This window comes from Cryptomeria japonica, chromosome 4 (assembly GCF_030272615.1).
Source record: "Cryptomeria japonica chromosome 4, Sugi_1.0, whole genome shotgun sequence".
Taxonomy (NCBI): Eukaryota; Viridiplantae; Streptophyta; class Pinopsida; order Cupressales; family Cupressaceae; genus Cryptomeria; species Cryptomeria japonica.
This window is the reverse complement of record NC_081408.1, coordinates 78,141,402-78,166,887: the sequence shown is the minus strand read 5'-3', so window position 1 is coordinate 78,166,887 and position 25,486 is coordinate 78,141,402. Positions and strand designations below refer to the sequence as shown.

Below are 25,486 nucleotides of genomic sequence, written 5' to 3'. Positions count from 1 at the left end.
TTCACAACAGTATTATAGTTTGATTGTCACCTTGTATATATGTAATTGCCACAGGGCATATCCACAATGGTGGACCAGTTGTAATGTATCGATGCAATCTCTCATTGTAATCAGCCAATGGCTGACTTGTGATATGTACTTAGTCCCCACGGGATATGATGTAAATTTCCAGGATTGTATCTTTGGGCAAGACCTCACGTTTTCTTAGTTTGGTTCTTTCCTACCGGTGCCCACACTGAACCGAACATGTAAAAAATATAAAAAAGTTTTTTAAATCAATAAAATATATTATACGACTACTGCCCATTATCAATCAAAATAAAAAATAAAAAATTATAATGTTTATTTTATAAAAAACTTCATTCAAATAATTTTTTAAATTTTTGTTAAAATTACAAACATAAAATAGACAAAAGAATATAAATTTTATTAGTTTACATCATTTCAAAATTCAAAACATATATTTCACTTTCTATTAATTTAATTTAAAATGTTGAATCGACATTGACCATTTCCTTTATAAAAGTGTGACACGGGTTTGTACTTTTACCCTTAGACCACAATGTTATTGTTAAGCTAGGTGAACAAAAAGATTAGACACCTATGGTAAGTCTTGCAAAGTTTGTGAATGTATGCAAAATTAGAATAAAACATAAATATTAAAAATAAAATTTAACATGTTATTTTATTACATGAAAGTTAACATTGTTTGAATGATGAAAGGATGTACACCCACAAATCTCTATTATGCTCAAGATAAATGATTGCTCTTCAATGTATGTGGATGCTCTCACTTTGCCAACATAATGTTAATATTCATAGGATTATTGGTTTGATAGCATAAGTTTGTACTAAAGATTGATGGTGAAAGTGATGGGTTTGATGATGGATTTATAGAATGTTGGAGGATTGGATGAGATTATAGAAGTGTGTATTTGTAGTGTCATAAATTGTATACCTTTCAAAATTTACACTCTATTTGGTGCACCTATTTTAGTGTGCTTTCTCCTAGATTATGTTAAGTGTATTTGTACTTTATGCAACCCTATAATTTAATTTTGAACCTAGAAATTAATTATCGCCAAATATTAATTCCAAGACTAGGTCCTATGGTTTGAACCCTGACACATCATTACTCCTTTTTCTAGTCCCATTTTTAGTGTACTTGGGTGCTCAAAGCCCTAGTCCCTCCAAAAGGGGCCCAAATTTAAATATTTGCATGTTTCAGCCTTTGTCATTTATGATCTTGTATTGATCTTTGCATTTGATCATTGGTTGTTGGCCTACATTTGAAAATATTGTTTGATTCCTATATAAAGCACATCTTCTGTCACTCATAAACCTAATGAAAAAATAAATGATTAAGCAAGCTTTTTAATTCTAACTTATCAAAATATTGAGCAACAAATTACAAGCATTCAACATTCAAGTATCGATTCATGTTTGCTATTAGTTATTGTCATGTTATTGCATTAACACTTGCAATAACTGTCTAAAGAAAATTGTATCACCAACTTTATGTGAAACTCCATGAAAGGGTTTTATACCTAAGGTATTATCATTTCAATTCAACATTTCATTACTATTTTCCTTTGTCCTCCTTAGGGAACACACTCTTTTTCAACATCATAGATGTTGTGGAGGTGGGAACATCAACACGTGGTTTGACTTCATTATTCAGATCTGGTAATGAAAGTGGTATAGGATCACAAAGCAAAGTGTTACATCTTGTGACAAATTTCAAATGAATGAAAACTTCAACACCATTGTCCTATTGATTTGGGTTGGATTTCTATGAGACAACACTCCAAAGCCTCTTACTAAATTCTTGTTCCTCTCTGTCAGTTTTCAACACCTTTAGACTAGGGTGCCCAACACCCATGTCCAACAATTTCAACTCCAATTTTTAGATTTAGCTTCCTCTTTGCATCTCATTTGGCTTACTATTTCTATCTTTCTTTTTGCAATTTATTTTTATTGCTATAATCATTCATTTTAGTATCATTAACCCTAGATTACATACACACACTCTAAAATCTCAATTCCATTGCAACAAAGGAACAAAATCCAAGTGCTCAACTCTCCTATCAGGATTTTTAATGAACCTATTCATGATCCAATGTTATGCTATGGAGATTTGAGATTTAGTTTGCATCCATAGGCCTAGGATCTCATTTCAATACATATTAATGTCAAAGTTTTCTCCTATTTCTATGGTGATTACTATAAATTAAATAGTTGAATGAGAAAGTAAGTGACAAAGTTTTAGAGGAGAACTAAAATTCCATGAGATATAATGGTCTATTTACCAGAAGTACAATGGCATTATTTAAACAATTCTTGAGTTTTAACTCACTATTGTGCGTCATCATTCTTTTTTTGGAGAAGACAATTTTCACTTCCAAATGATAAATTGAAGTATTAGGTTAGATTCATAGGTCATTTTTTTGTCATATTATTCTTTGAGTTGTGCACCATGATCTCACTAACCTAGGTTCTTGTGTTGAATATTCATGAAAGTTGGATTTTTCTTCATACATAAGGAATGCACCACCAAGGGTACATCACTATTTGGTCTAGAGGTGGAGTCTCTAAGTTTAATCAATGCAACTGATGGTTGTTTCAATGTTCATTTCATTGTACATTATTTCAATACTATCATATGAGATTACATCTTTGGCACTTTCCCACAACTTACCTCTTTGTCTTAATTCAATTTCCAACTTCCACTTCTATTGGATTACATAAAAAGAAAGCTTGAAAACATAGGAGCTCATGTATATTTTGGAAGATGTAGAAGAAGAGTCAAGTGTTGCAAAGGAGATAAGGAAGCTAATAAATTTCTCTACGGCTTTACATCCTAGATCTATTTTAGTGCTTTCTATAATCTTACCACAAATGAAATTTATGGCTTCACATTAGCAATTTTATCTATTACCATGATCCTACATGCACTTATTCCTTGACTATCTAGTATTTGTTTATCTATTGCTCTTCAACCATGATTATGCTTTACAATGCTCACTTGTTTTTCCTTTCATTGATTTGTAACTAATTATCCAACAACTTCAAGACAAAGTATGGATGTCTCAATCCATGTTGCAAATAGGCTAAAAATTCACATTTGGGAGATATGACAATCCCTTTCCATTTTAGAATCCGTCTATGCCAATTATAGCCACTTAAAGATTGTTGACAATATTTACAAATCATGTTAAGAAAAAATTCTAATATGTTCTTCCATTTCCTTACTTTGCTCATAATTTCAAGATTTTTATTTTTTGACACAATTACAAGTTGCATTCTCATCAATGTTTTTCGTACTACTCTTACTAAGTAATTTCAATGTAGATATCCTCCTCACTCATTGCCCAATTTTTTGTATTCCTTGTCATTGGCTATTAACAATCACTTTAGTTTATTTTAAAAGTAGCCCTCAATCCCTCATTGGGGATTGTTGCATATTTCCTTTGACTATGTTCTTTCTTGTCATAAAATTTCACAATATTCTTATTGTAAATATGTAATTTCTTCTATTTTCTTATGCTATATTTGACACTATTGTTTGACACCAAATCAAAGGTATAAATATTATTCTATTGCAACTAAAATAATTAAATAATGAAATGTATTCACATAAGCTATTTTCAACATATTAATAGATCTCAAGCTCATCTTTATTTATTTCATAAGCAATTACCACTAGGTTATCACATCTTGGGGACATCAAATATGGCAAAATATAACACAATATATTAATTTGTTTCATTTTTTAAATCAATTCAAGGACAAGTCTCAAAGATGTTAGTAAAATCTTCAATACCAAATATCCATGCATCCCTTTGAATTTTTGTACTAATTTCTTTCTTAGCTTTAGTGATCTTTTAGAATGTAGAATGAGATTGTTTTTATATCCATGTTAATCTTATTTCTTAAATTTCCACTATCCTACTTGAAATGACTTATGTCTCTTATTGTTGAATAAGAATTGAAACGAAGGTTAATATATTTCCTTATATCCAATTTAATGCTACATGACACTTGATAAACACTTGGATTCACAATATGAAACTTAGGTCCCTTCAGCCACTCCCCCAAGGAAACAACCACCCCTATAAGTGAACCCAAGAAAAATTGCCCAACTTATGATCATAAAAACAAAATAAGACATTTTTTTAATGATTTAATTATTAAGTTATAGCTGACATTTACGCTTCACTGCATAGATCTGTCATACAATTTTTTCAAATATAGTTATTTAATTTTGAGATTTTGTCTCAAATTAACAATCCAGATTCCAAACCCCTTTCTAAGACCACCCAAAAAATTCTAGAGTTCTATATAGACCCAATACTAAAAACACATTGATATAAATTGCAATAAAAGTAACCGGTTCACATCCATTGAAGAGGTCACAGCTCTTCCTTCCGAGACAAGTGCTATCACAGAAAGGCACTGATATACTCCTCAACAGTTGTGTATTTGACATCTGGATACAGCTGACTGGCCTCCACCCCATCAGGTCCAATTTCAAAATTGGTTTGATCACCCTTCACATAAATGAGATGGTAAATTGACACCATAAAGTTTCCTGGAAAAGGTGTATCTGCATCACCAAACACAGTTTTAAAAGTGTTAATATCACTATACATGATAAGATTATATGGAGAAGGTTCAAAATCCTTCAAAATAAGATAACTTCTATGCTTCTTGATATTGATTCCATATGATTCAGAGGCATCTAAATGACTAACACAAAGATTGGCACTACAAATCCTTTGGGTCTATCTCTGCTTCTGATGGATCTGAGATAGCAGCCTTCATTTCTAATCTTGGTGTGATCCGCAAATTATATTCTTGGTGAAACATTCTGAACAAAATGCCAATCAAAAGTTGGTCTTTCTAAAGCATTCCTCACTACAATGTGTTTTACTAAGTTTTTCAATCCATAAAAAGTAATACCCAGAATGTCTAAATAGCATATTTCTTGCTGATATTTTTGCTGATATTTTTTGAATTTTATTGTGTTTGTATTTTTTATAATGTTTTGAATTTGTGATTCATCATCGTGATGATAGAGAGTCCAAGTAATAGAATCATTTTATTCCTTAGAGAGTCCAAGTAATAGAATCATTTTATTTCTTAATTCTCTGTCATTCTGATAATGGAATGTGATATGCAAAAATACGAATACAATCGAATCTAAAAATAACACAAAATACATAATAGATTGTGGAAAACCAATACCATCAATAAATAAATAGTATATTCCCCAGATTAATGTTTCCTCCACCACTTCTAACAATAAACCATTGAATAGGGGTTGGAAATCCTTACCTTGGAGTAGTTTAAGAACCTGCTCCTCAGATAGATAGACCTTCTCTAAAGTCTTCCCTATCTTTGCCTCCCAAAGGGCTACAAGATCATTAGTGGAGATAGTACTGGCAGGAGGCCTCAAGTAAAGGATCTTGTTCAAAGTCCTTGGATCATCTACTGCCTTGATTGTGAATGTCCCAACATCTTCTTCCTTTGAATATACAGCTGCATTCCCATTTAAAGATATTTCAGACAAAAGATCAAGCAAAATTCCAGTAACAGAGACACCTAATCTGTTGCTGCTTTCTTTGGAACTCATGTCAGACATTATGACTGACAAAATAAATCTAGTAATACAGGTCATGAAATAACTTTAATAACACAGATCATGAATCAACAAGAGATCATAATTGTAGTGTAGTAAGGAAATTTGTAACAGAGACCAGAGTTTGCAAAAAGGACTCCTACAAAACCCCAAGAAATGCATCTGAAACAATATTGTCAGTTCATACATTTGATATTCATTAATCAACAATAAAAATGAAAATGACACATACATTTGGCAGTTCCATCTCCATAAATAACAATTTTGTCTCTTGGAGGAGCTGTCAGGCCAAGCTGGGCAAAATTAGCAAGAAAGTAGCCTGCAAAACTGTTGGCAACAACATATGTGTATGGAATGCCCTCTGCTTCAATAGTCCTGCGGAGTTTAACTTTCAAGTCAAACATACTCTTCATAGGCTCCTTTGCATGATGTCTGTCAACATCAATGCCAAACTCTGACGGGAAAAACCTCTGCAAAAGATGCACATAAACTCAATCCAGGACTCACATAATTGCATTAAGACTACTTTCATGAATTTTGGTTAAACACTAGACATGAATTGTACCTTGACTGTCCCAACAGCCTTGATGGCCTTGATGAGAGTGAACTGATCTGCTATCTGTTGAGAACCCACAGTGGAAATCACCACATCCACCTTCTTGACAGCCTCCACAAGGCTTGCATAATCATCTATGGATCCCTGCATTTGGGAATTGCCAAAATAGCATTATGGGCATGAAAAACATTGTGTGTTGTTGAATGGTGATTGAAAAAACGTTGTATGAGTAACTTACATGGACCAGAGTTGCTCCTTTGGATGTGAAGGACTCCAGCAACTGGGCCTTCTCAGGGTTAGAAGATGTGGATTCCCTAACAAGAAGAAACGTAGGATGGCCTTGAGCAAGGGCTGCATTGGCCACATGGCGACCAATGTAACCAGTTGCTCCAATTATCAAAATGCTGCTTCCTCCCATTTTCAACTTAGTGGTTTGTAACCAAATGAATGTTGATATATCCCAATTCCTATCGAGCAAGAAACTCTCTGTAAGTGGCACTGTGAAGAAAGAATGGCACTTGTGGGCATTTATAGCAAGCAGAAGAGATAAAAACAAGATGGGATCGGTCAAACTTTCCCGACTCCGACCTGAAGGTCGGTAAAAGGAAGCTTCTAGATTAGGGGAAAAAAACAAGGTAGAAAATTGACTTGCTTTTTAGTGCGCTTTATTTGAGGACTTAGTTCAAATGTCATTCACACTAGGATCTTTAGCTTTGGTTACGGAGTAGGTGCCATTCGTTTTTCTAGAAACCGGACAGGTAGGTGCCATTCGTTCTTCTAGAAACCGGACAGGTTCTCCGAATGGTATATATATATATATATATATGAATTAAGTATTGGAATTTGTAAATTATGTATGCGTTTTAGGTTTATTTTAAGGTTTATTAGAGTTTCATCATCTTTAATTTGGTAGTAGAAATCAAAATTGGATTATTGAGTATGAATTACAATGCAATATTTTGTCACAAATGAAGCAAAACTTTCTTGAATATCATTTCTATTATTTTTGAAAAGCGTGTTTGCGTAATGTTTTTAACTGATTCCTTAATCTAGGGTAATTTGTTTGGGATTGAAATATAGCAATTTATAAATTTTGTATCTATTTTAGGTTTATTCTAGGTTTATTAGAGTTCCATTACCTCAAATCTATAGTAGAAATAAAAAATGAATCATTGAGTGTGGATTACAATGTATCATTTTATTACAAATGAAGCTAAATTTTCTTGAAAACCTTCTTTGTCATTTTCAAAAAGTGTGTTTGTGTCCTTAGTATAAGGTAATAGTTCTTTAGTCTAGAGTAATGTGTTTGTCTTTGTTTATTATATTTGTTTACTCTAATTAAATTATAAAAGAGAATTGAAAGAACCAATTTATTTCCTTACAACAATACATTTTCTTCATTAGTGAACCCTACTCGTCTTTTGCAAGGATCACTTAAGTTCATTTGGATCTGACCAATCAAAATTTCAATATTTAGTCACAATTCAAATGCATAAACAGGTGAACCAAATGGATAAGCAAGTAAATAGATATTGTTATGGACTTATGCCTCTTTGCATTGTTCTGTTATAGTCTATTATGTTGTTGGTTTTTAATGGTTGTTGTTTGATTCTTCCCTATGCTTAATTTTTTTCATTACTTGAATCAATAAAAAAAGAAGTAAATATATATTAACATTCTAATAAATTATAAAGCTTGATTAGTAGCATACTTTAAAAACTAGTTGTATTATATTATATTTTCTTTTTAGTTTATTATTAGAGATCGTGTATTTTTCGATTATATTTTTATAAGATTAGTCTTGCAAATTAATTTCCATAATTTATAATTGTAATCATAAAATTTGTATTCAAGATAAAAGATGTTTCGTTTCATATAAAATTTAATACTTTAAATTATTTTCTTTTAACACATATATTGATAAACAACTAAAAACCAAAATTGTAATCACTAACAAATAATAAAATTAATACTATAAAAACTATTATATAACATTATCATAACAAAATCCTCAACAACTACAACATGACATAACATTAACATAACACCCACTTCACCAACAACTATTATAACATAAAAAATCAAAAGTTTGTTAAAGTATAAGTATCACCAAATCCATAAGCATTAATTAAGCAATATTTAAAAACTATTATAATATTATCATCTATTATGATATTTGAAAACTATTATAACATGTTAGTTATATATGGTTTTTGAGTTCTCTATGTTATTATTTAATCATTTGGGTGGTAGTGATTGTTATCTTTCTTATATTTTAAAGCAAAGAATAGACCAAATATATACACATGCCTTCTCATTGTAAATTTTTATTTGATTCAATATAAGTGGATTTTTAATCATTAAACGATAGCTAAGGAGCTAAACCCATTGTATTAAAAGTAAAAGGGTTTTTACATAAGTTCCATAGAAAACCATCCAAGTTTGAACCCAAACCAAACATAAACCACCAACTACCTTGACACTATCAAACTATCCTTGCCACCTATCATTACTAATAGCTAGCACACTCTTGATTGTGATACATAAACAAAATTTCTCTAGTGGGAAAAAGGAGAAGATCTAGTGCTCAATATTGCATACTACATAACTAACATCAATAGAAACATGTATATTATGAAAACATGGATAAACAAAAATCCATTTTTGTTACTATACCAATGAGCCCTTAGGGTCTTTCGAGACATCATTCGATCCTTCAACACACATTCTAGGCCGCAACATGAATGATCTTCCTTGACACTAAACACCTTTGACATCTCTATAGTGTCAAATGCTTCCTCCTTAACCTCTACCCTAGATTCCTCATCTTTTTTCTCATAGCCCATCAACCCTTCTTCCTTCAGGTAACTCTATAACCAACCCACACCTCCTTCTGACACCAAGTCTAACATCTATTTCAAAAACAACACACTTCTCTCCTTTGTAACCTCCCATCCTCAATCTCAAATAACATAATAATCTTTTGGAAGAGGAATAGCCTTTTTCATAGTCAACATTTTCTAGCACATCCTCAAGTTCTCCAAGATAGAAGTTCCAGATTAGCTACTTCACCCTAGCCATCTCCTTTGTCTTGCCCATATCCAACATAGTAGATAGAAATATGGTTGCAACGTTAGTATTCACCAAGCACCACCTTTACCACATGAATAATGATGTCATGGCCTGTTCTGAAAATGATTTTCAACCTCTTGTCACTCACCACCCCCAAGAAGGACATTTGGCATTTTTTTTGCTAACTAGCCTAAGCAGAGTGTCTTTAATGCAAACTTTTCATTTGTTCTCCACCCTTTCGGTATTAGGGACTCTCTTTCCTTTCACAGACCTTTAAACCACCTGCATATTGTATCAGGATTAAGTTTTACAAACAAGATTCAGCAAAATGTCACTCCGATCTCCCCACACTTAGATATCCCTTTGCAAAAAATTATGCAGGAAGATATGGAAATTCCTCAGCAAGATGATGAGACAAAAACAAGTACCTTTGATTATTCACAGTCATTATTGGTCGAGAAAAGTCCAAGTATGAAGACAGAAGTGTTTAGAACTCCTAAGAAATAAAGTTGAGCATTTACTGCAGTCTATTCCTCCTCTAATTACTGACTTGGATAATAGAGCTTTATTGGCCCCTTTCACCCTAGGGGAAGTCCACAAAGTGGTATTCTCCCTTTCCCTAGATAAAGCTCCAGGTCCGGATGGATTCACTGCTCTCTTCTTCCAAAAGTGTTGGGATGTGATAGGGATAGACCTTTTGGTGGTAATGGAAGAATCCAGGAAAAGGGGTGCAATGTTAAAAAGTTTCAATGCAACAAATATTGCTCTTATTCCAAAAACAACCTCTCCATCAATATTTGCAGAGTTCAGACCCATTTCACTCTGCAACACAATCTATAAGATAGTAACTAAGGTAATTTACCTCAGACTGCATCATCTCATACCTAAGATCATCTCGCAAGAACAAGGGGGCTTTGTTCTAGGAAGGGAGACTATGGAAGGGGCTTTAGTAGCACATGAGGTTTTACATTCTATCAACGAAAATCAGCAAGCAAATTTTGTTGTCAAACTTGACATGATAAAAGCTTATGATAGGGTTAAGTGGGAGTTTCTCTTTAAGGTATTATCTAAATTTGGCTTCTCAGACAAATGGTGCAAATGGATCAAAGCCTGTGTCTCAGGTGCATACTTTTCAGTTCTAGTAAATGGAAATCCCTCAGGGTTTTTTCAGGGTACACAGGGAGTAAGACAAGGTGACCCTTTATCACCCTTCCTTTTTATTCTTATGGCAGATGCCTTTAGCAGAAGCATTAATCTTGAGTCATCAAAAGGGCTTTGGCATGGAGCTAGTCTTCCAGGTATTCAATTGCAGTTACTCACTCTCTTTTTGCTGATGACACATTGTTATTTGGTAAGTCTTCTCTAAAAGAAGCTAGGCATATTAAGAAAACTTTGGAAGTCTATTCATTAGCTTTGGGTCAGAAAATTAATGCTGCTAAGTCTAAGCTTTTCATTTTCAATACAAATCCAATTTTGTCTCTAAAAATATCCAAGATTTTGGCCCTCCCAATGGATAAATTGCCATCTTCTTACCTTGGTATTCCATTCTTTATGGGGACAAACAAATATTCTTATTGCCCTGCTGTTATTGGAAGAATCAAGGCACGAATCTCAGCATGGAACGTAAGGTGGCTATCATTATCTGGTAGAATTCTTCTTATAAAGATAGTGTTAACAACAATACCGAGCTACTACATGTCTGGTCTCAAAGCACCTTCATTTGTCATTCAACAGTTAGAGAAAATTGTAAGAGATTTTCTATGAAATAGTAATATGACAAATGAAAGGAAAATCCCCTTAGTCTCTCTAGAAAATATGTCATTACAAAAATCTCAAGGAGGAGTAGGTATTCATAACTTAAAACATCACAACAAGGCTTTTGGAGGAAAACTAATTTGGAAATTGTATACTATTCCTACTTCAAAATGGTGTCAGATCATGCAAGCCAAATATTTGGACAACAACCAACCATCTAGAGTTTTGACAATTTTGGATCCTCCAAAAGGGTCAACTATATGGAATTTTATGATTGATTCAAGAAGTCTAGTAACTAAGTATATTACATGGGAAGTCAATAATGGTTTTAGTGTTAACTTTTGGACAGACTCATGGTGTGGGCATCCTCCAATTGCTCAAATGGATAATATGGAAGATATTATGAATATAGCTATAGCTCACTGGGGTATAAAATTGAGTGACTATGTGTTAGCTGTAGAAATCTTTTCAAGTAAAACAATATGGAAAGACCCAACTCTTCTTCCTATATCCAATCAGCAATCCTCTTCCTTGGCCGATATCATCTTGAATATAACAGTTTTCATGTCTAATAGGGAAGATGTGATAATCTGGGCAGCTTCTAAATCGGGGCAATATTCAATTAAAGAAGGCTACAAAGCCACACAATAGGGATGTAGTAGTAAGGTGAGTAGTCGTGCATACTCAATTTGTTGGAATGAGATAGTTTTGCCAAAAGAAGGTTGTTTTGCATGGTTAACATTGAACAAAAGAATCCTAACAATAGATAGACTAGTAAAATTGGGCATCTCAGAAGTTTTCAATTGTGTGCTTTGTGGCTTAGAAGAAGAATTAGTGGATCACTTATTTTTGCACTACACTTTTGCCTCTCAATGTTGGTTCTTCATCATGAATAAACTCCAAGTTCTTATGTCCTTCCTGAAATCACTTTGGGATATGTTTAACTCTTGGCCTCTTCTATTTTCATCTTCAACTTTCTCAGGCATTTGGAAATGTGCCCTTGCTCTCACCATTTGGGCCATCTGGTGGGAGAGAAATAAAAGAATTTTCAGAAAAGAATCCTCCTCCCTGGATCAAGTTCTTGCCAAGTTGGAAAATTTGATTGCAGAAATCATAAATTCTTCTCTCTCTAATTCCAAGGACAATCATTCATTTACCAAGTGGGATAAGGTAATTGCAAAATCATGGAATGGTATTATTATACCAATTGGGATTCCTCTGAATTGGTCATCAGTTCATGTTAAAGGTTGGTCTTCCATAAAATGGTTACCCCCTGCATCTAATTTCTTTAAGATCAACTTCAATGGCTCTTCCCGCGGAAATCCAGGGAAGTCGGGAATTGGAGTTTGCATTCGAGATCATCATGGGAAAATGTGTGCTTTCCAAGCATTTCCCATCTCCTTGGGTACCAACAATTTGGCAGAGGCAAATGCTTTACTAGCCGGCCTGGTGTTAGCAAGGAAATGCGGTCTCTCCAACATACATTTAGAAGGGGATTCATTAGTTATCATCAATGCAATTACATCAAAAATGTCTAAGACATGGCACTTATCATATGTTTTAAAGCGCATCTGGGATTTACTTGAGTCATTTTCAGATTACATTGTTAGCCATACATTAAGGGAAGGCAATTCCGTAGCTGACAAATTAGAAAACATGGGTTCTGATTGCATTTTAGTTGAGTTTGTTAACTCTCCCATCAAACTGTCCTCATACCCCGAATTGCTTGAATTAGTACAAAAGGAAATTATAGCACTTTAATGCCAAATTATACCTCAATGAGTACTCATATGTATGCACTTAAAATGAAGCATGCGGATTGTATGAATGATAGGACACTCGCATGTATGCACTTAAAATGAAGCCTGCGGATTGTATGAATGATAGGACAGTGCGAGTACTCCGAGAGGTTGATGATGTCAGCTCACACGGGGAAAGGAGATTTTTGGCTTCTCACACACTCCCTCGGATGCGCTAATGTCAGATGTTAATGCAAGAAATTTTGAGTGTGGTTTTTAATAGTTCAACTAATTATTGCAACACAAAGATTGGCTTAATGCAATCCTTCTGGAAACTATTTTTGCATGGTAAGCTATTTTTTGTTTATAAAATGAAACTTGACTGCATTAGTTCACAATTATCAGCCGAAGTGTTTGAAAGTTTTAACAATTCAGTGAGTGGCAAAATGGAGAATTTTTCTTGCAAAGGTTGCAGGCTACAGGCAATTGCACTGGGAGTACATGCCATGGAACGACCGAGTGGTAGTGCATATTGAAGAGCCCTCTGTAGCATTCCATGGCCTCATTGATGATGGGGACCTAGACCAACTATTTCATCTGCAAAACCCATGACTAAGGAGATCAGTTAAAGACTTCATTAGTGAGGAGATATTGTCCCCTCAAGCCAAAATAATTTTATTTCCCTATCAACTTCTCAGTTCTTTTCTGTCCAATGTTTTTGATCTTTTGCAATCGATTCCTCTACTCGAAATAGTGTTTTTTTAGTTGGTAAGGTCGGATGTGCTTGAATCTGCCAAGTTCTATGAAGCTTTAGCCAACTATAATCTGTGGCAGGGCTTGAATCTCCTAGGGGGGTTTGTTTCCATGACATTTCATCCAAACTAGTCATGCATACATGATGCTCTATGACCGAATAAAGCATGCCCTCAAAAGGCAAAATTTTTGCCATGTGAAGAATGACCTGCAACAACTTGGTAGACAATTGGACAAGCACATTGTGCACAGAGTCAAGATTAAAGTCAGGGCTCTTATGGTGATTTTGGAGGTAGAAAACATCAACTCCAGACCACCAATATTGCAACCAAAGGAAAGGGGATGGACTCCAGAAAGGGTGCCAAACCTTAATGCACCTTTGCATGACGTGGCCTCGGGTTGGACAAATAGGTTTTCACAGTCCGAAGTGGCAGAGGAGTGGGAGAATATTGCATCAACTTCAAGGAGGGAAGCAAGGTCTCGACAACCCACAAAGATCAATGTATGGGAGGTCATTCGTCGCCCACAAGAGGAAGCAGAGCCGATGCGATGGGAGGATGACACTTCAGACCTCAATACCCTCGAAAATCTAACCCTGGATAATTCCACCATGGAAGAGTAAAAAGACAGTTTTTGTTTTTTATTTTTTGGTACCAATAATATTTCCTTGATTCAATGTTAAAGGGAATTCAATGTCAACCGATATGGCATGCTAATTTTGGCTTCTTTTTTGATATTTTTGATATTTTGATATATTATATCAAATTATACATAGCAACTATAGGCTTCCCAGAAAAATGTATATTTTGATGAAGCTTATTTTGTAAAATTGGGTGACTAGACCCTTTATAGCATAGGTTTGGATTTTTGCATTTGTATTCGAGCTAGGATTCAAAGTTTTCTTCCTAGTTCTTTCTCTGATGAGCTCTCGAACTAGGTTTTATAAATATTAATATATTAAGTTCTCGCCACTTTTTGTTTTAAAAAAAAAAGGTGGCACAAATTTTACATCATTATTTATCGTTACTCTTAAATGCTCAAACTTCACACAAAGCATATTTCCACTATGATCATGAGCCACACATCCGATTGCACTCTCCCCAGGGTTTGTCCTTGAGGCACCATCAAAATTGATTTTCACTGAGCCTTCTTCTGGTGCAGATCAAGTCACACCCTTTCTCGGGTTCAGAGAAGGATCAACCCTCCTAACCCCATTATCGAGGGATTCAATGTAATTTTCTTACATACATATGTTTGTTAGTTTATTAATTTAAAAAATTGAAAGCTAATACTTTTTTAATGTATTCATTTGTGAGGGACACACCAAATTTGATGATGTGCTAGTGTCATCTCTCACCGCTCAAAAGAATATTGGTGATTATCTACCCTTCTTGACTAGCTATTTGCATATGAGAATGAATTTGGACATCTTATTAAATTAGGTGCATCAATTTATTTTAAAGGCAAGTTTCTCTAAGAGTTGAATAGGGCTTTCATAAGAAAAAATTAAGACTATTTTTCCTGCTTACATTTAATTCATCTATAAACCTTTCAAAGTGATAAAATTTAAAAAGTGATAACATAGTTAAATTTGAGGGCGGTATTGGGTTCATCCCATAGTGTGTTGGTTAATTGTTGGTGTTGTTGTTGTGACCACCATGGTTCAAACCCTCACGGGGCCATTGTGATTGCAAGCTTGTTCCTTCATCGATCTAGTGTGCTTGTGAATTTGAGCTTTAACATTGCTATTGGGAATGAGGTCCCCCATTTGTGACCTCATTGGTTCATAGCTCTCGGTCAAAAGCATTTCATGTGGTATTAGAGGGCATATCATACCAATGTCACTGACCACGTTAAAAAATTTAACTAATATTTTAAAAAAATAATAAAATTTATGGTGGTATGGTTGCATTATATATTTTTATTTTAAAATAAAATAAAAAACCTACAAGATTATACTATTTATGAAAAGATAAATTTTGAATAGATGATCAAAAGTTGGGATTATTTGTTTGTACATATCTCTAGTTTATGATGTTTTTAGTTCTTTAATCATGGTATGCCTTATTTGAAGATAAACTTGATTAGATATTTTTCGTTAAAAACTATTAGACATGCAAGTATAGTCCTTAGAATTAGATCTTCATTAATAAACAAAGCATGTAAGTGAAGCCATTTATACTACATTTATAGTGATTTTTTGAATTATTGAGTCCAATCTTCCAATAATGAATTAATTGGATATCATTACTGATTCTCATACTTAGAAACCTCAAATTAGTTTATGTGAAGGAACATAAAAATGTAAGAATTAATTATCTTTTAAAATTTATTATTATTATTATGTGTAATGCTTTGCAAATCTTAATGTTCTAATTTGTTATTTTTTATATTCTCACATAGAAAATGGTGTTTCACTTGAGATGGCACTTCATGTCACATGCTAATTATATTATGATGTCATCTAGAACATTTAATGTCATGTAAGACATGCAAGAACATTTATGACATTGCAAGATGTAAGAGATTATATGATGTACATAAGAGTACTTAATATAGAGTTGCAAGGTGGACTAGAAAAGTTGTGAATTTTTTTTATCAACTTAGGTCACATAATAATAACATATCATAGAGTATCTTTAAGATACTGTCTATGCTCGGAGAAAAATTTACCCTGACGCATTTATCAATTAAATTAAAAATATAATTGTATTTTGATTTTCAATTTAGTTGATAAATGCAAAAACCAACCTTTTCATGGTGCATTTTTCTCCTTGCATAGGTGTTTCCTATATTTGAAAAGAGATAATAAGTCCCAAGTGGAGCGCCCAAGTTTGAGGGATGGTTATGAGATGGTTTTGTCATACAAGTTACATTCAATTATTATTATTTTTAGTCATCATGAGATAGTTGTTAGAATCTCGTATGGGTATTTTGGTGGCACATTTAGTCCATGGTATTCATCACATGGTTTGGTGAAACCATGTATTATATATTTGTTTGCATTTGGCAAGTTGTTAGTGTTGGTAGTTGTTGTTGTCATTGATGTCAAGAATGCATTGATAGAAAGATTGCAAATATAAGGATGATACTTATCAAAGAGGGAGATTGTTGACAATTATTATTTGCATGATATTGTTGGAATGCATTGATACCGGTAGTAAACTGAGTGGGGGGATGAATCAATTTACTAACAATAATATCAATCAATTCAATTATAAACCTTATACTGGAGCACAACACAATGAAATATATATCATGAAAGAACAACACACATAGCACCAATATTTTGACATGGATAACTCGGAAAGGGAAAAACCACGATGGGAAACCCTACCCACAATCAGATGAATACTCTGCAGTAGTATTATGAATAATTACAATGGGGTCTGTACATGGAGAAAGGCCAACAACCTAGAGCGTACTACTCATCAAAAAGGGAAGTCTCATTGACTTACATAAACATCAGACTACAATCCGGAAAGCAATGAACTGTGAAAGTAACATCTACTAATGCCTGATACAGTTTTAGTTAAGCACCAATGTCTGCTCTGCAATACAAAAGCTTTCCAACCTTCACCTGAATGATATGAATTTATTTGCACATAATCCTTTATCTGATAATGCAGACTTAACTATCCATAACCATCGCATACCAAATTACATGAACAAGTCACCTATAAATACAGATCATCAACCTTATTGACAAGGTCAACTAAATCCTAAACCCATAAACCTATAATTATAAAAATTACATCACACGATACCACTAGACCAATATTATGATTTACATTACATAGCATGGACCTAAATCAAGTAACCAAACAATTATATCCGTCGGGGATTCTGCTAAGACCAAAATCTAATACACTTCACTTGCCGGTAGAAATCCTTAGTGAAAGTTTAACTGGATCCAAATAGGACCACCATAATAGCACACCATCCAATGCAAAGACATCAAACACTTGGGATATGATCAAGAAGCACCGACAACATGATAGAAACCCATTCCATAAGCTGGACCCAAAATTCATAGGCCAAGTCATCAAAACAACATATAGGTAAAGCTAATTGGGAACGCCAGAAGCCGGTAAAGCCAAAAGCTAGCCAGTAAAGGCATAAACCAATTGGTAAAATACCAAAAGCGATAACCAAATTGTGAAATGACCAGAATATAGCAAGCATATAACCATCAGAATAAGCATCCAAAACCAATTCCAGAGATCTAATCATACTGGATCTGAATCACAACCAAAACTAAAATGATCACCAAGACTAATCGAGATAGATCCAACCGGGATAGTCTCCGACTAGGATATAGTGTTGACATCAATGAAAACACTTAACCAAATCCAACATATTTCCAACAATCTCCCCCTTTGGAATTGATGACAACACTGAATATGAAAAATATCCAAGTGCTAAGGAATCCCAACAATCTCCAAAACACCAAAAGATCTAGCACTTTTCACATGAATACCTTCTCCCCCTTTGAAATCAATGAAAAAGGATGGATACTAAACCAAGGATACTGAACTAAATAGATGACTACTCCCCTTGAGTAGTAGCACCATCTTCATCAACCCAAATAAGAAAAGTATGTCTGATAAGCTCATCGGATTGATGCATCCCTGCATCACTAAGTTTCTTCCGAAGGGCTAGTAACCCCCAATTGATCTCTGAGCTATTCAAAAGTGTCTTTAGGCAATTCTTTTGTTAGAATATCTACAATTTGTTCCTTAGTAGGCACATAAACCAATCTGACTTCCTTTGCTTCAACCTTTTCCTTCAATAAATTATACCTTATAGAAATGTGTCCTGATTTGGAATGAAATACTTGATTCTCTGACATATCAATAGAAATAGTATTATCAAAGTGAATAACAATAGGCTCATCATAACTTACCCTTATTTCCTTTAACATCTATTTCATCCATAAAATCTGAGTATAGTTGGTAGCAGCTGCAACATATTCTACTTTAGCTGTAGACAATGAAGTGCATGATTGTTTCTTACTAAGCCATGAAACCAACTTCTTTCCAAGAAAGAACACACTGCTAGTAGTGCTCTTCCAGTCATCCACATCTCCTACCTAATCAGAATCTGTATATGCACATAATGTGAAGTCATCATTCTTTGGATACCATAACCCAAAGTCTATTGTACCTGCCAAATATCTGAATATCCTCTTGACAACAATATCATGAGTTTCTCTAGGATCTGCTTGAAATCTAGAAGCAATAAAAACAACATTCATTATATCAGGTCTTTTTTTAATTAGGTATAGAAAACCACCAATCATTGATTTGAATCTTCTCGGGTTCACTTTAGGTGATTCATCAACCTTTGACAATTTGCAATCGGTTATCATAGGAGTACCGACAGGTTTAGAATTCTCAAGTCCAAATTTCTTAAGTAACTCCTTCACATACTTAGTTTGACAAATGAAAATACCTTTATCAGTTTGAGTAATATGCAATCCTAAGAAAAATTTCATCTCACCAATCATAGACATTTCAAATTCATTCTTCATATCATTAGCGAATTTCATGCATAAACCTTCTTCTCCTCCAAAAATGATATCATCCACAAAGACTTCAATAATCAATATGTCATCATGCTCAATTTTGTAATAAAAGTTACTATCAACATTACCTTTACTGACACCAAGCTTGGAAAGATACTTATCCAATCTAGCATACCATGCTCTAGGGGCCTGTTTTAGTCCATATAAAGGTTTCTTCAATCTACAAACCATGTCCTTGTCATCTGATAAAGAAAATCCATTAGGTTGTTCAATGTAAAATTCCTCTTTAAGATCTACATTCAGAAAAGCACATTTAACATCCATCTGATATACTTTGTAGTTCTTGTGTGCAACATAAGCAAGAAAAAGTCTTACCATTTCAATTCTAGCAACCGGGGCATAAGTTTCTAATAGGGAGGATCCTAGTTTCTTGAGTCAGCTTGAATCACTCCAAGGCCTTTCTCCTAGCCTAATCCAGGAATACTCTTTTCTATTCCCCTAATCCACTCTAGGTCCTCACCACCAAGGTTTGCTTTTCACTTCTCATGAATTCACTTTCGTAAATTCACCAGCTCATTAGTCACTTTGCAGGGTTGCTCTGCCATAGTTTTACCTTACAACTCCTCTCAAGTTGTTTCTCAATCACCCTAGGATCTACTCTCCATTTGATCCCATTTTCCCTGTTCTTAGGCTAATAGCCTAGACTCCGAAACAACCCTGCATATGATTTTTCTTAGTCACTGGTACCTAGTCGGGCTATTATCAAGCTCGCCTAGGGCTAGTCTGCTGAAATGACCATTGCCATTCCTTGGAATTTTACCAATGGAACCCTATAGTACATGTATGGCTCTTCTTGACAACTTCCAAAGGTCGTGTGGATCCCACGATGGAGCTTCAAGATAGAGCCATGACTACAATTATTTGTCACCAATAGGAAAAACAAGAAAACAAAAAACTACACTATCTACAGAGCCGAACTTGGCACGATTATAGAATTAAAATTCACATGATGTAGAAAAGAAAATTCTACACTATCTACATCACCATCTGAATATTTAAGCCAAAATGAACAACACAGAGGGAACCAGGAAATGATCTTTTTGATTTATTAATCACAGAACAAAACTGTCATATGGAAAACTCCAAAGTTCCAACCGAACCTTAACAAAATGCCCATTGGGTCTTAAATAGCTTCTATACATGTCATGCATCAACCCTGAATGGATGAGATGCATCCTCGACACACTCAGTTTTCTGCAATAACCATCCTTTAATCTCCATCGGGTCAGCACAATAGAAACACTTGGCTTCTAAAGAGTGGCATCGAACAAACTGAGGCCACGATGAGCCCCGAAAATGTTCCATCAACAGATCAGTTCTATCGACATTGAGTAAACGTAGGCCTCTTTCCTCAACATTGAGTAAACGTAGGCCTCTTTCCTCGACATCGAGAAAACTAATCCACAGTGAGTCACAAATAAGTGCCATTGATGGGTCAGTTGCATCGACGTTGAGAAAACTTAAAGTGGTTTCATCGACGTCGAGAAAACTTCGGCTGCGGTGAGTTCTAAAAACATTTCATCTAAGGCTTCGTTTCATCGATGATCTCCGGTAGTCACTTTCTCTAGGGTCCGTGGGATAGCTCAAACAAGTCATGCCGAATGCTGATGGTGGGATCCACTACTAGCGATCAAGGGAAAATTTATAAAAAGAAGACATAAAGCGCTCCAAGCCGCTTTAAGCTTGAAATGTAGTCTTTAGCCAAAATGAAAATTTGTAAAACTTCAAAGGGTATTTGTTCACCCTTAGGTGCTCCTGCACCATACTCCCAAACAAAAGAAAGTTAAGTCATCTCTTTAGGGATCAGTTTCTAACTAATGCCCAACTTCTAGAATTCCATTTCAGGCACCCATGTAGCTTCTGCATCATCCATACCCTGCCATTTGATTAGGTGCTCCCAATAGATTTGATGTCTTGTCTTCTTGGCGATCCTTGAACTCAACACTTTCTTAGCCTTTGGGTTTGATTTTACTGGTAGTTGAAGGTTGTTCACTTCATCTGATACCTCTGAGTGACTACAATTTGAACCTTGAATTGGTCCTTTGTAGGCAACTAAGTTTGGTATGTTGAAAATTGGTGACAATCCTATGTCACTAGGTAGGTCCACCTTGTATGCATTTTCTCCATACTTGGCTAGAATGGCACATGGACCCAACCTTCTCATTTGCAACTTGTTAGGCACTCTTTTTTGTAGCCTTTATTTATTTAGGTGCACCATGACAAGATCTCTCACTTGAAATTAGAGGTCCTTCCTTCTCTCATCAACCTTTTGTTTGATCTTAGTTGTGTTATCCTTTAAGGCTTGCTTGACTGATTCATGTACTTCCTTCATTTACTGAGAAAAGTCTTCTTCATATCCACTTCTTGTTTTTGTACTACCTAAGTCTCTCATCTTTAAAATACCCCTTGGGTGAACACCATAGACCACTTCAAAAGGGCTCTTGCTGGTGGTCCTATTTATTGTGTCATTGTAAGCATATTCAGCTTGAGAAAGCACTTGATCCCATGTCTGACCATATTCTTTGGTAAGGCACCTCAAAAGATTTCCTAAGCTCCTATTTACCACCTTGGTCTATCCATTTGTTTGGGGATGGTATGCAAACCCAAAAGATAGGTTGGTGCCAAGTTTTTGCCAAAGTGTCTTCCAAAAATGACTCATAAGCTTTGAGTCCTTGTCTAAAACAATACTCATGGGCAATCCATGTATCCTTATTACTTCCTTAAAGAACAACTGAGCAATATGACATGCATCATGAGTGGTCTTGCAAGGTGAAAAGTGGGCCATTTTGCTAAACCTGTCCACTATGACATAAATGCTATCAAATCCTTGCTTTTTCCTTGGCAACCCCACTACAAAGTCCATACTAATGCACTCCCAAGGTTTGTTTGGTATGGGCAGAGGTTGGTATAAACCGGCAATTGAAGAAGTACCCTTGGCCTTTTGGAAAACTATGCAAGTCTCTACATACTTTTTCACATCTTGATTCTTCCTTGGCCAATAGTAATACCTTCGAACCAACTCTTGAGTCTTATTGACTCCAAAATGACCACTAAGGCTGCCATTATGCTTCTCTTGTATGAGATTTTCTCTCATTGAGCCTCTACACACACAAAGTTATCCACCTCTAAACAATAGTCCATCTTGCAAAGTAAAATCAGAATACTCACTATGGAAATGATTTTGATACTCCTTACACACCTTGTAGGCATTTGAGAAATCTTCATCCTCTGGGTATAGGTCTCTAAAACTGTCAACTCCTATGCTCCTCAATTGGATTTCTTGGACTGTCAAAAGTCTCCTGCTTAATGCATTAGCAACCTGATTTAGCTATCCTTTCTTGTGCTTGATTATGAATGTGTAGGCTTTCATGTACTCCACCCATTTCATGTGTTTATGACTAAGTTTGTCTTGTGAGTTTAGAAAGCTCAATGCTTGATTGTCCGCATAGACTACAAATTCATTAGGAAGGAGATAGTGTCTCCACTTCCTCAAATCCTGCACCAAAGCATATAACTCCAAGTGATAAGAGGAGTATTTCCCCTTTGCATCACTTATCTTCTCACTATGGAAAGCTACTGGTCTTTCTTCTTTTCTTAGGACAACACCTACTGCATCATTGCTTGCATCACATTCTATTGTAAAGAGTTTCTCAAAACTAGGCAACACTAACACCGGTTGAGTAGCTATCTTCTCCTTCAAGGTTTCAAAACCTCTATTTGCTTGTTAATTCTACTGAAACTTTGCATTCATTCCACCTCTAATGGTGTCCAACACTGGTGCACATATAGCATTGAATTGCCTAATGAACTTCCTATAGTACTGAGCTACTCCATGGTAGCTTCTCACCTCTGGTGTTGACTTAGGAGTAGGCCAATTTACAATGGCTTCAACCTTGCTGGGGTCCATCTTGAGGTTTCCTTGAGACAACACAAACCTAAGGTAAACCAACTCCTACTTAACAAATTCACACTTATCAAAGTTCATGGTTAGATTTTCATCATACAATCTTTGTAGCACATTTTGCAAATGATTAACATGATCTGCCCTATTCTTACTAAAAATGAGAATATCATCTAAATATACCAGCACACATTTACCTATGAAGTCCTTCAACACCTCATTCATGAGCCTCATGAAGGTGCTTAGATCATTGGACAAGCCAAATGACATTACAAGCCATTCATAAAGATCCTCCGTTGTCTTGAATGCTTTTTTGCATTCATCACCCTCTTTAATCCTAATTTGGTGGTATCCACTTTTAAGGTCAATCTTGGTGAAGTATTTGGCTTCCCCTAAACAATCCATTAGGTCTTCTATTCTAGGAATTGGAAACCTATATCCGATGGTGATCCTATTTATAGCTCTAGAATCAATACACAATCTCCAAGTACCACCTTTCTTTGGGGCTAACACGGTAGGTACAACACAAGGGCTAATGCTCTTCCTAATTAAGTCTTGGTCTAAAAGATCTTGGATTTGCTTGGCAATCTCAATGTTTTGTTGGGGAGTCATCTTGTAAGCTTCCTTGTTAGGTAAGGATGCTCTAGGTATGAAGTCAATTTGATGGCTTATGGCTCTTTTAGGAGGTAAGGTAGCTGGTTGCCCATCACTCACTATGCCTTTGAACTTCTTCAATAGGTCTTGAACCTCTATTGGCAAATATGGCTGCTCTTTCTTGTCTTCTTCTTTGGGCTTAATCACAAGTGCAAACCCTATACCTTCACCTTCCTCAAGTGTCTTTAAGAATTGTTTTTCACTCACCAAAAGAACATTAGGACCTGCTACCCTCTTTTCACCTTCTTCAAGGATAGACTGAATCTTGAATATGACTCCATCTTTCTTGAATGAGTATGCATTCTTGGCTCCATCGTGGATAGCTTGCCTATCAAATTGCCATAAGCTTCCTAATAGAAGATGGCATGCAGCCATGGGTAGGACATCACATAACACTTTGTCCTTATACCTTCCAATGGTAAAATCCACCTATGCTTGCTCATTGACTAGGACATGTTGGCCTTTGTTCAACTAGGCGAATCTATAGGGATTGTTGTGAGGTATCCTTTGCAATTTGAGCTTTCTCACTACCTCTTCTGACACAATGTTGTCTATAGACCCTGAATCAATGATCACTTTGCACACTTTATTCATAATCTTGCATTTGATCCTAAATAAGGACCTTCTTTGGCTTGGCTCTTCTCTGACCAGTTCTTTGATCAAAGTTCTCCTTATCATCAAGTTGTCACCTACCTCCAATTCTAAGGCAACCTCTGAAGTCTTGCTTGTTGAAGACTCTTCTTTAAGATAGCTCACTCTTCTTTCACAACCATGTGTTGATGATCCCTTCTCTGGACACCTATATGCTGAATGACCAAGTTGGTTACAATGGTAACACTTTATTGTTGCAAAGTATGAGGAACCTCTACCTTGGCCACTAGATCTTCCCCTGAAACCACTATTGGATCCCCTTCCTCTATTGAATCCTCCTTTACTACTGCCACTATCTTGTTGCTCAATGAGTTTAGACTCTCCTTGTGTTCTTTGTTCATAACTTCTTCCTCCAAAGCCTCCTCTATAGCCTCTATTGTATTTTCCTCTACCTCTGCCCCTATTGTTGCTTGAGTCATGTCTTCTTTTCAATTTTTCCTCTACCTTAAGGGAAAGTTGATAGGTTTGATGGACTATTTTTGGGCTCATTAGACTGATTTCTTCTTAGATGTTCCACCGTAGATCATTTAGGTACCTAGCAACCTTGAGACTCTCTTCTTCCACCGCATAAGATCTAAGGCTAAGTTTGTGAAACTCCTCCATATAGTTACTGACATCAAGATCTTTTTGTCTTAAATTTTGTCTCTTCCTATGAATTTGCACTTCATAGTCATCAGGGAGATAGGCTTTTTTGATTTTGACTAACATACCTTTCCAAGAAGAGATGGGTGCTTTGCCCATTTTCTTCCTTTCATCTTGCACAAATTTCCACCGTGTGAGAGTAGCTCCTCTCATCCTTGACTTGGCCACTTTAACTCTTTGGGCTTCGGTTATGCCTTCACATTCAAAATGGTTCTCCATGCCTTCTATCCATTCTAAGACCACTTCTGCCTCCATCTTACCAGTGAAAAATGGAAATCCTTCTAGTGATTTACCACTTAAGGCCTTCAATGCCTTTAGGAAAGGTTCTTTTTCTAGGACAGGATCAGGTTTAGGTACTTTGTCTATCTCTAACACTTCTTTACCCTTCCCTTCTGCTCCTTCAACCTTTACCAACACTTCATCTGCCTTGGTTTCAACCTCACCAAGCTTACTTTCCAATTCTAGCAACTTCTCCTTCAGGAGTCTATTCTCTTCCTCCTAATCATCCACTTTCCTTGCCAACTCTGCATTGGTC

The 25,486-nt window shown here is 35.4% G+C and overlaps 1 protein-coding gene across 1 annotated transcript; it reads right to left on the bottom strand.

Moving 5' to 3' along the window:
* Positions 1–4,152: 4,152 nt before the first annotated feature.
* Positions 4,153–6,715, bottom strand: LOC131034374 (phenylcoumaran benzylic ether reductase IRL1). Its single transcript, XM_057965844.2, has 5 exons — positions 6,436–6,715; positions 6,207–6,341; positions 5,874–6,111; positions 5,338–5,541; positions 4,153–4,606 (listed from the first exon to the last, which is right to left on the bottom strand). Exons 1-5 carry the CDS (start codon positions 6,613–6,615, stop codon positions 4,443–4,445), a joined length of 921 nt encoding a protein of 306 aa, XP_057821827.2. The 5' UTR covers positions 6,616–6,715; the 3' UTR covers positions 4,153–4,442.
* Between the last annotated feature and the right edge of the window lie 18,771 nt (positions 6,716–25,486).

Coding starts and splice junctions, on each gene's coding strand:
- LOC131034374 (XM_057965844.2), bottom strand. CDS start 6,615: ATGGGAGGAAGCAGCATTTTGATAATTGGAGCAACTGGTTACATTGGT. Junction 6,112..6,206: donor AGGCTGTTGGGACAGTCAAG/GTACAATTCATG, acceptor CATCTTTTGCAG/AGGTTTTTCCCGTCAGAGTT. Junction 5,542..5,873: donor TGGAGATGGAACTGCCAAAT/GTATGTGTCATT, acceptor ATGGGAATGCAG/CTGTATATTCAAAGGAAGAA.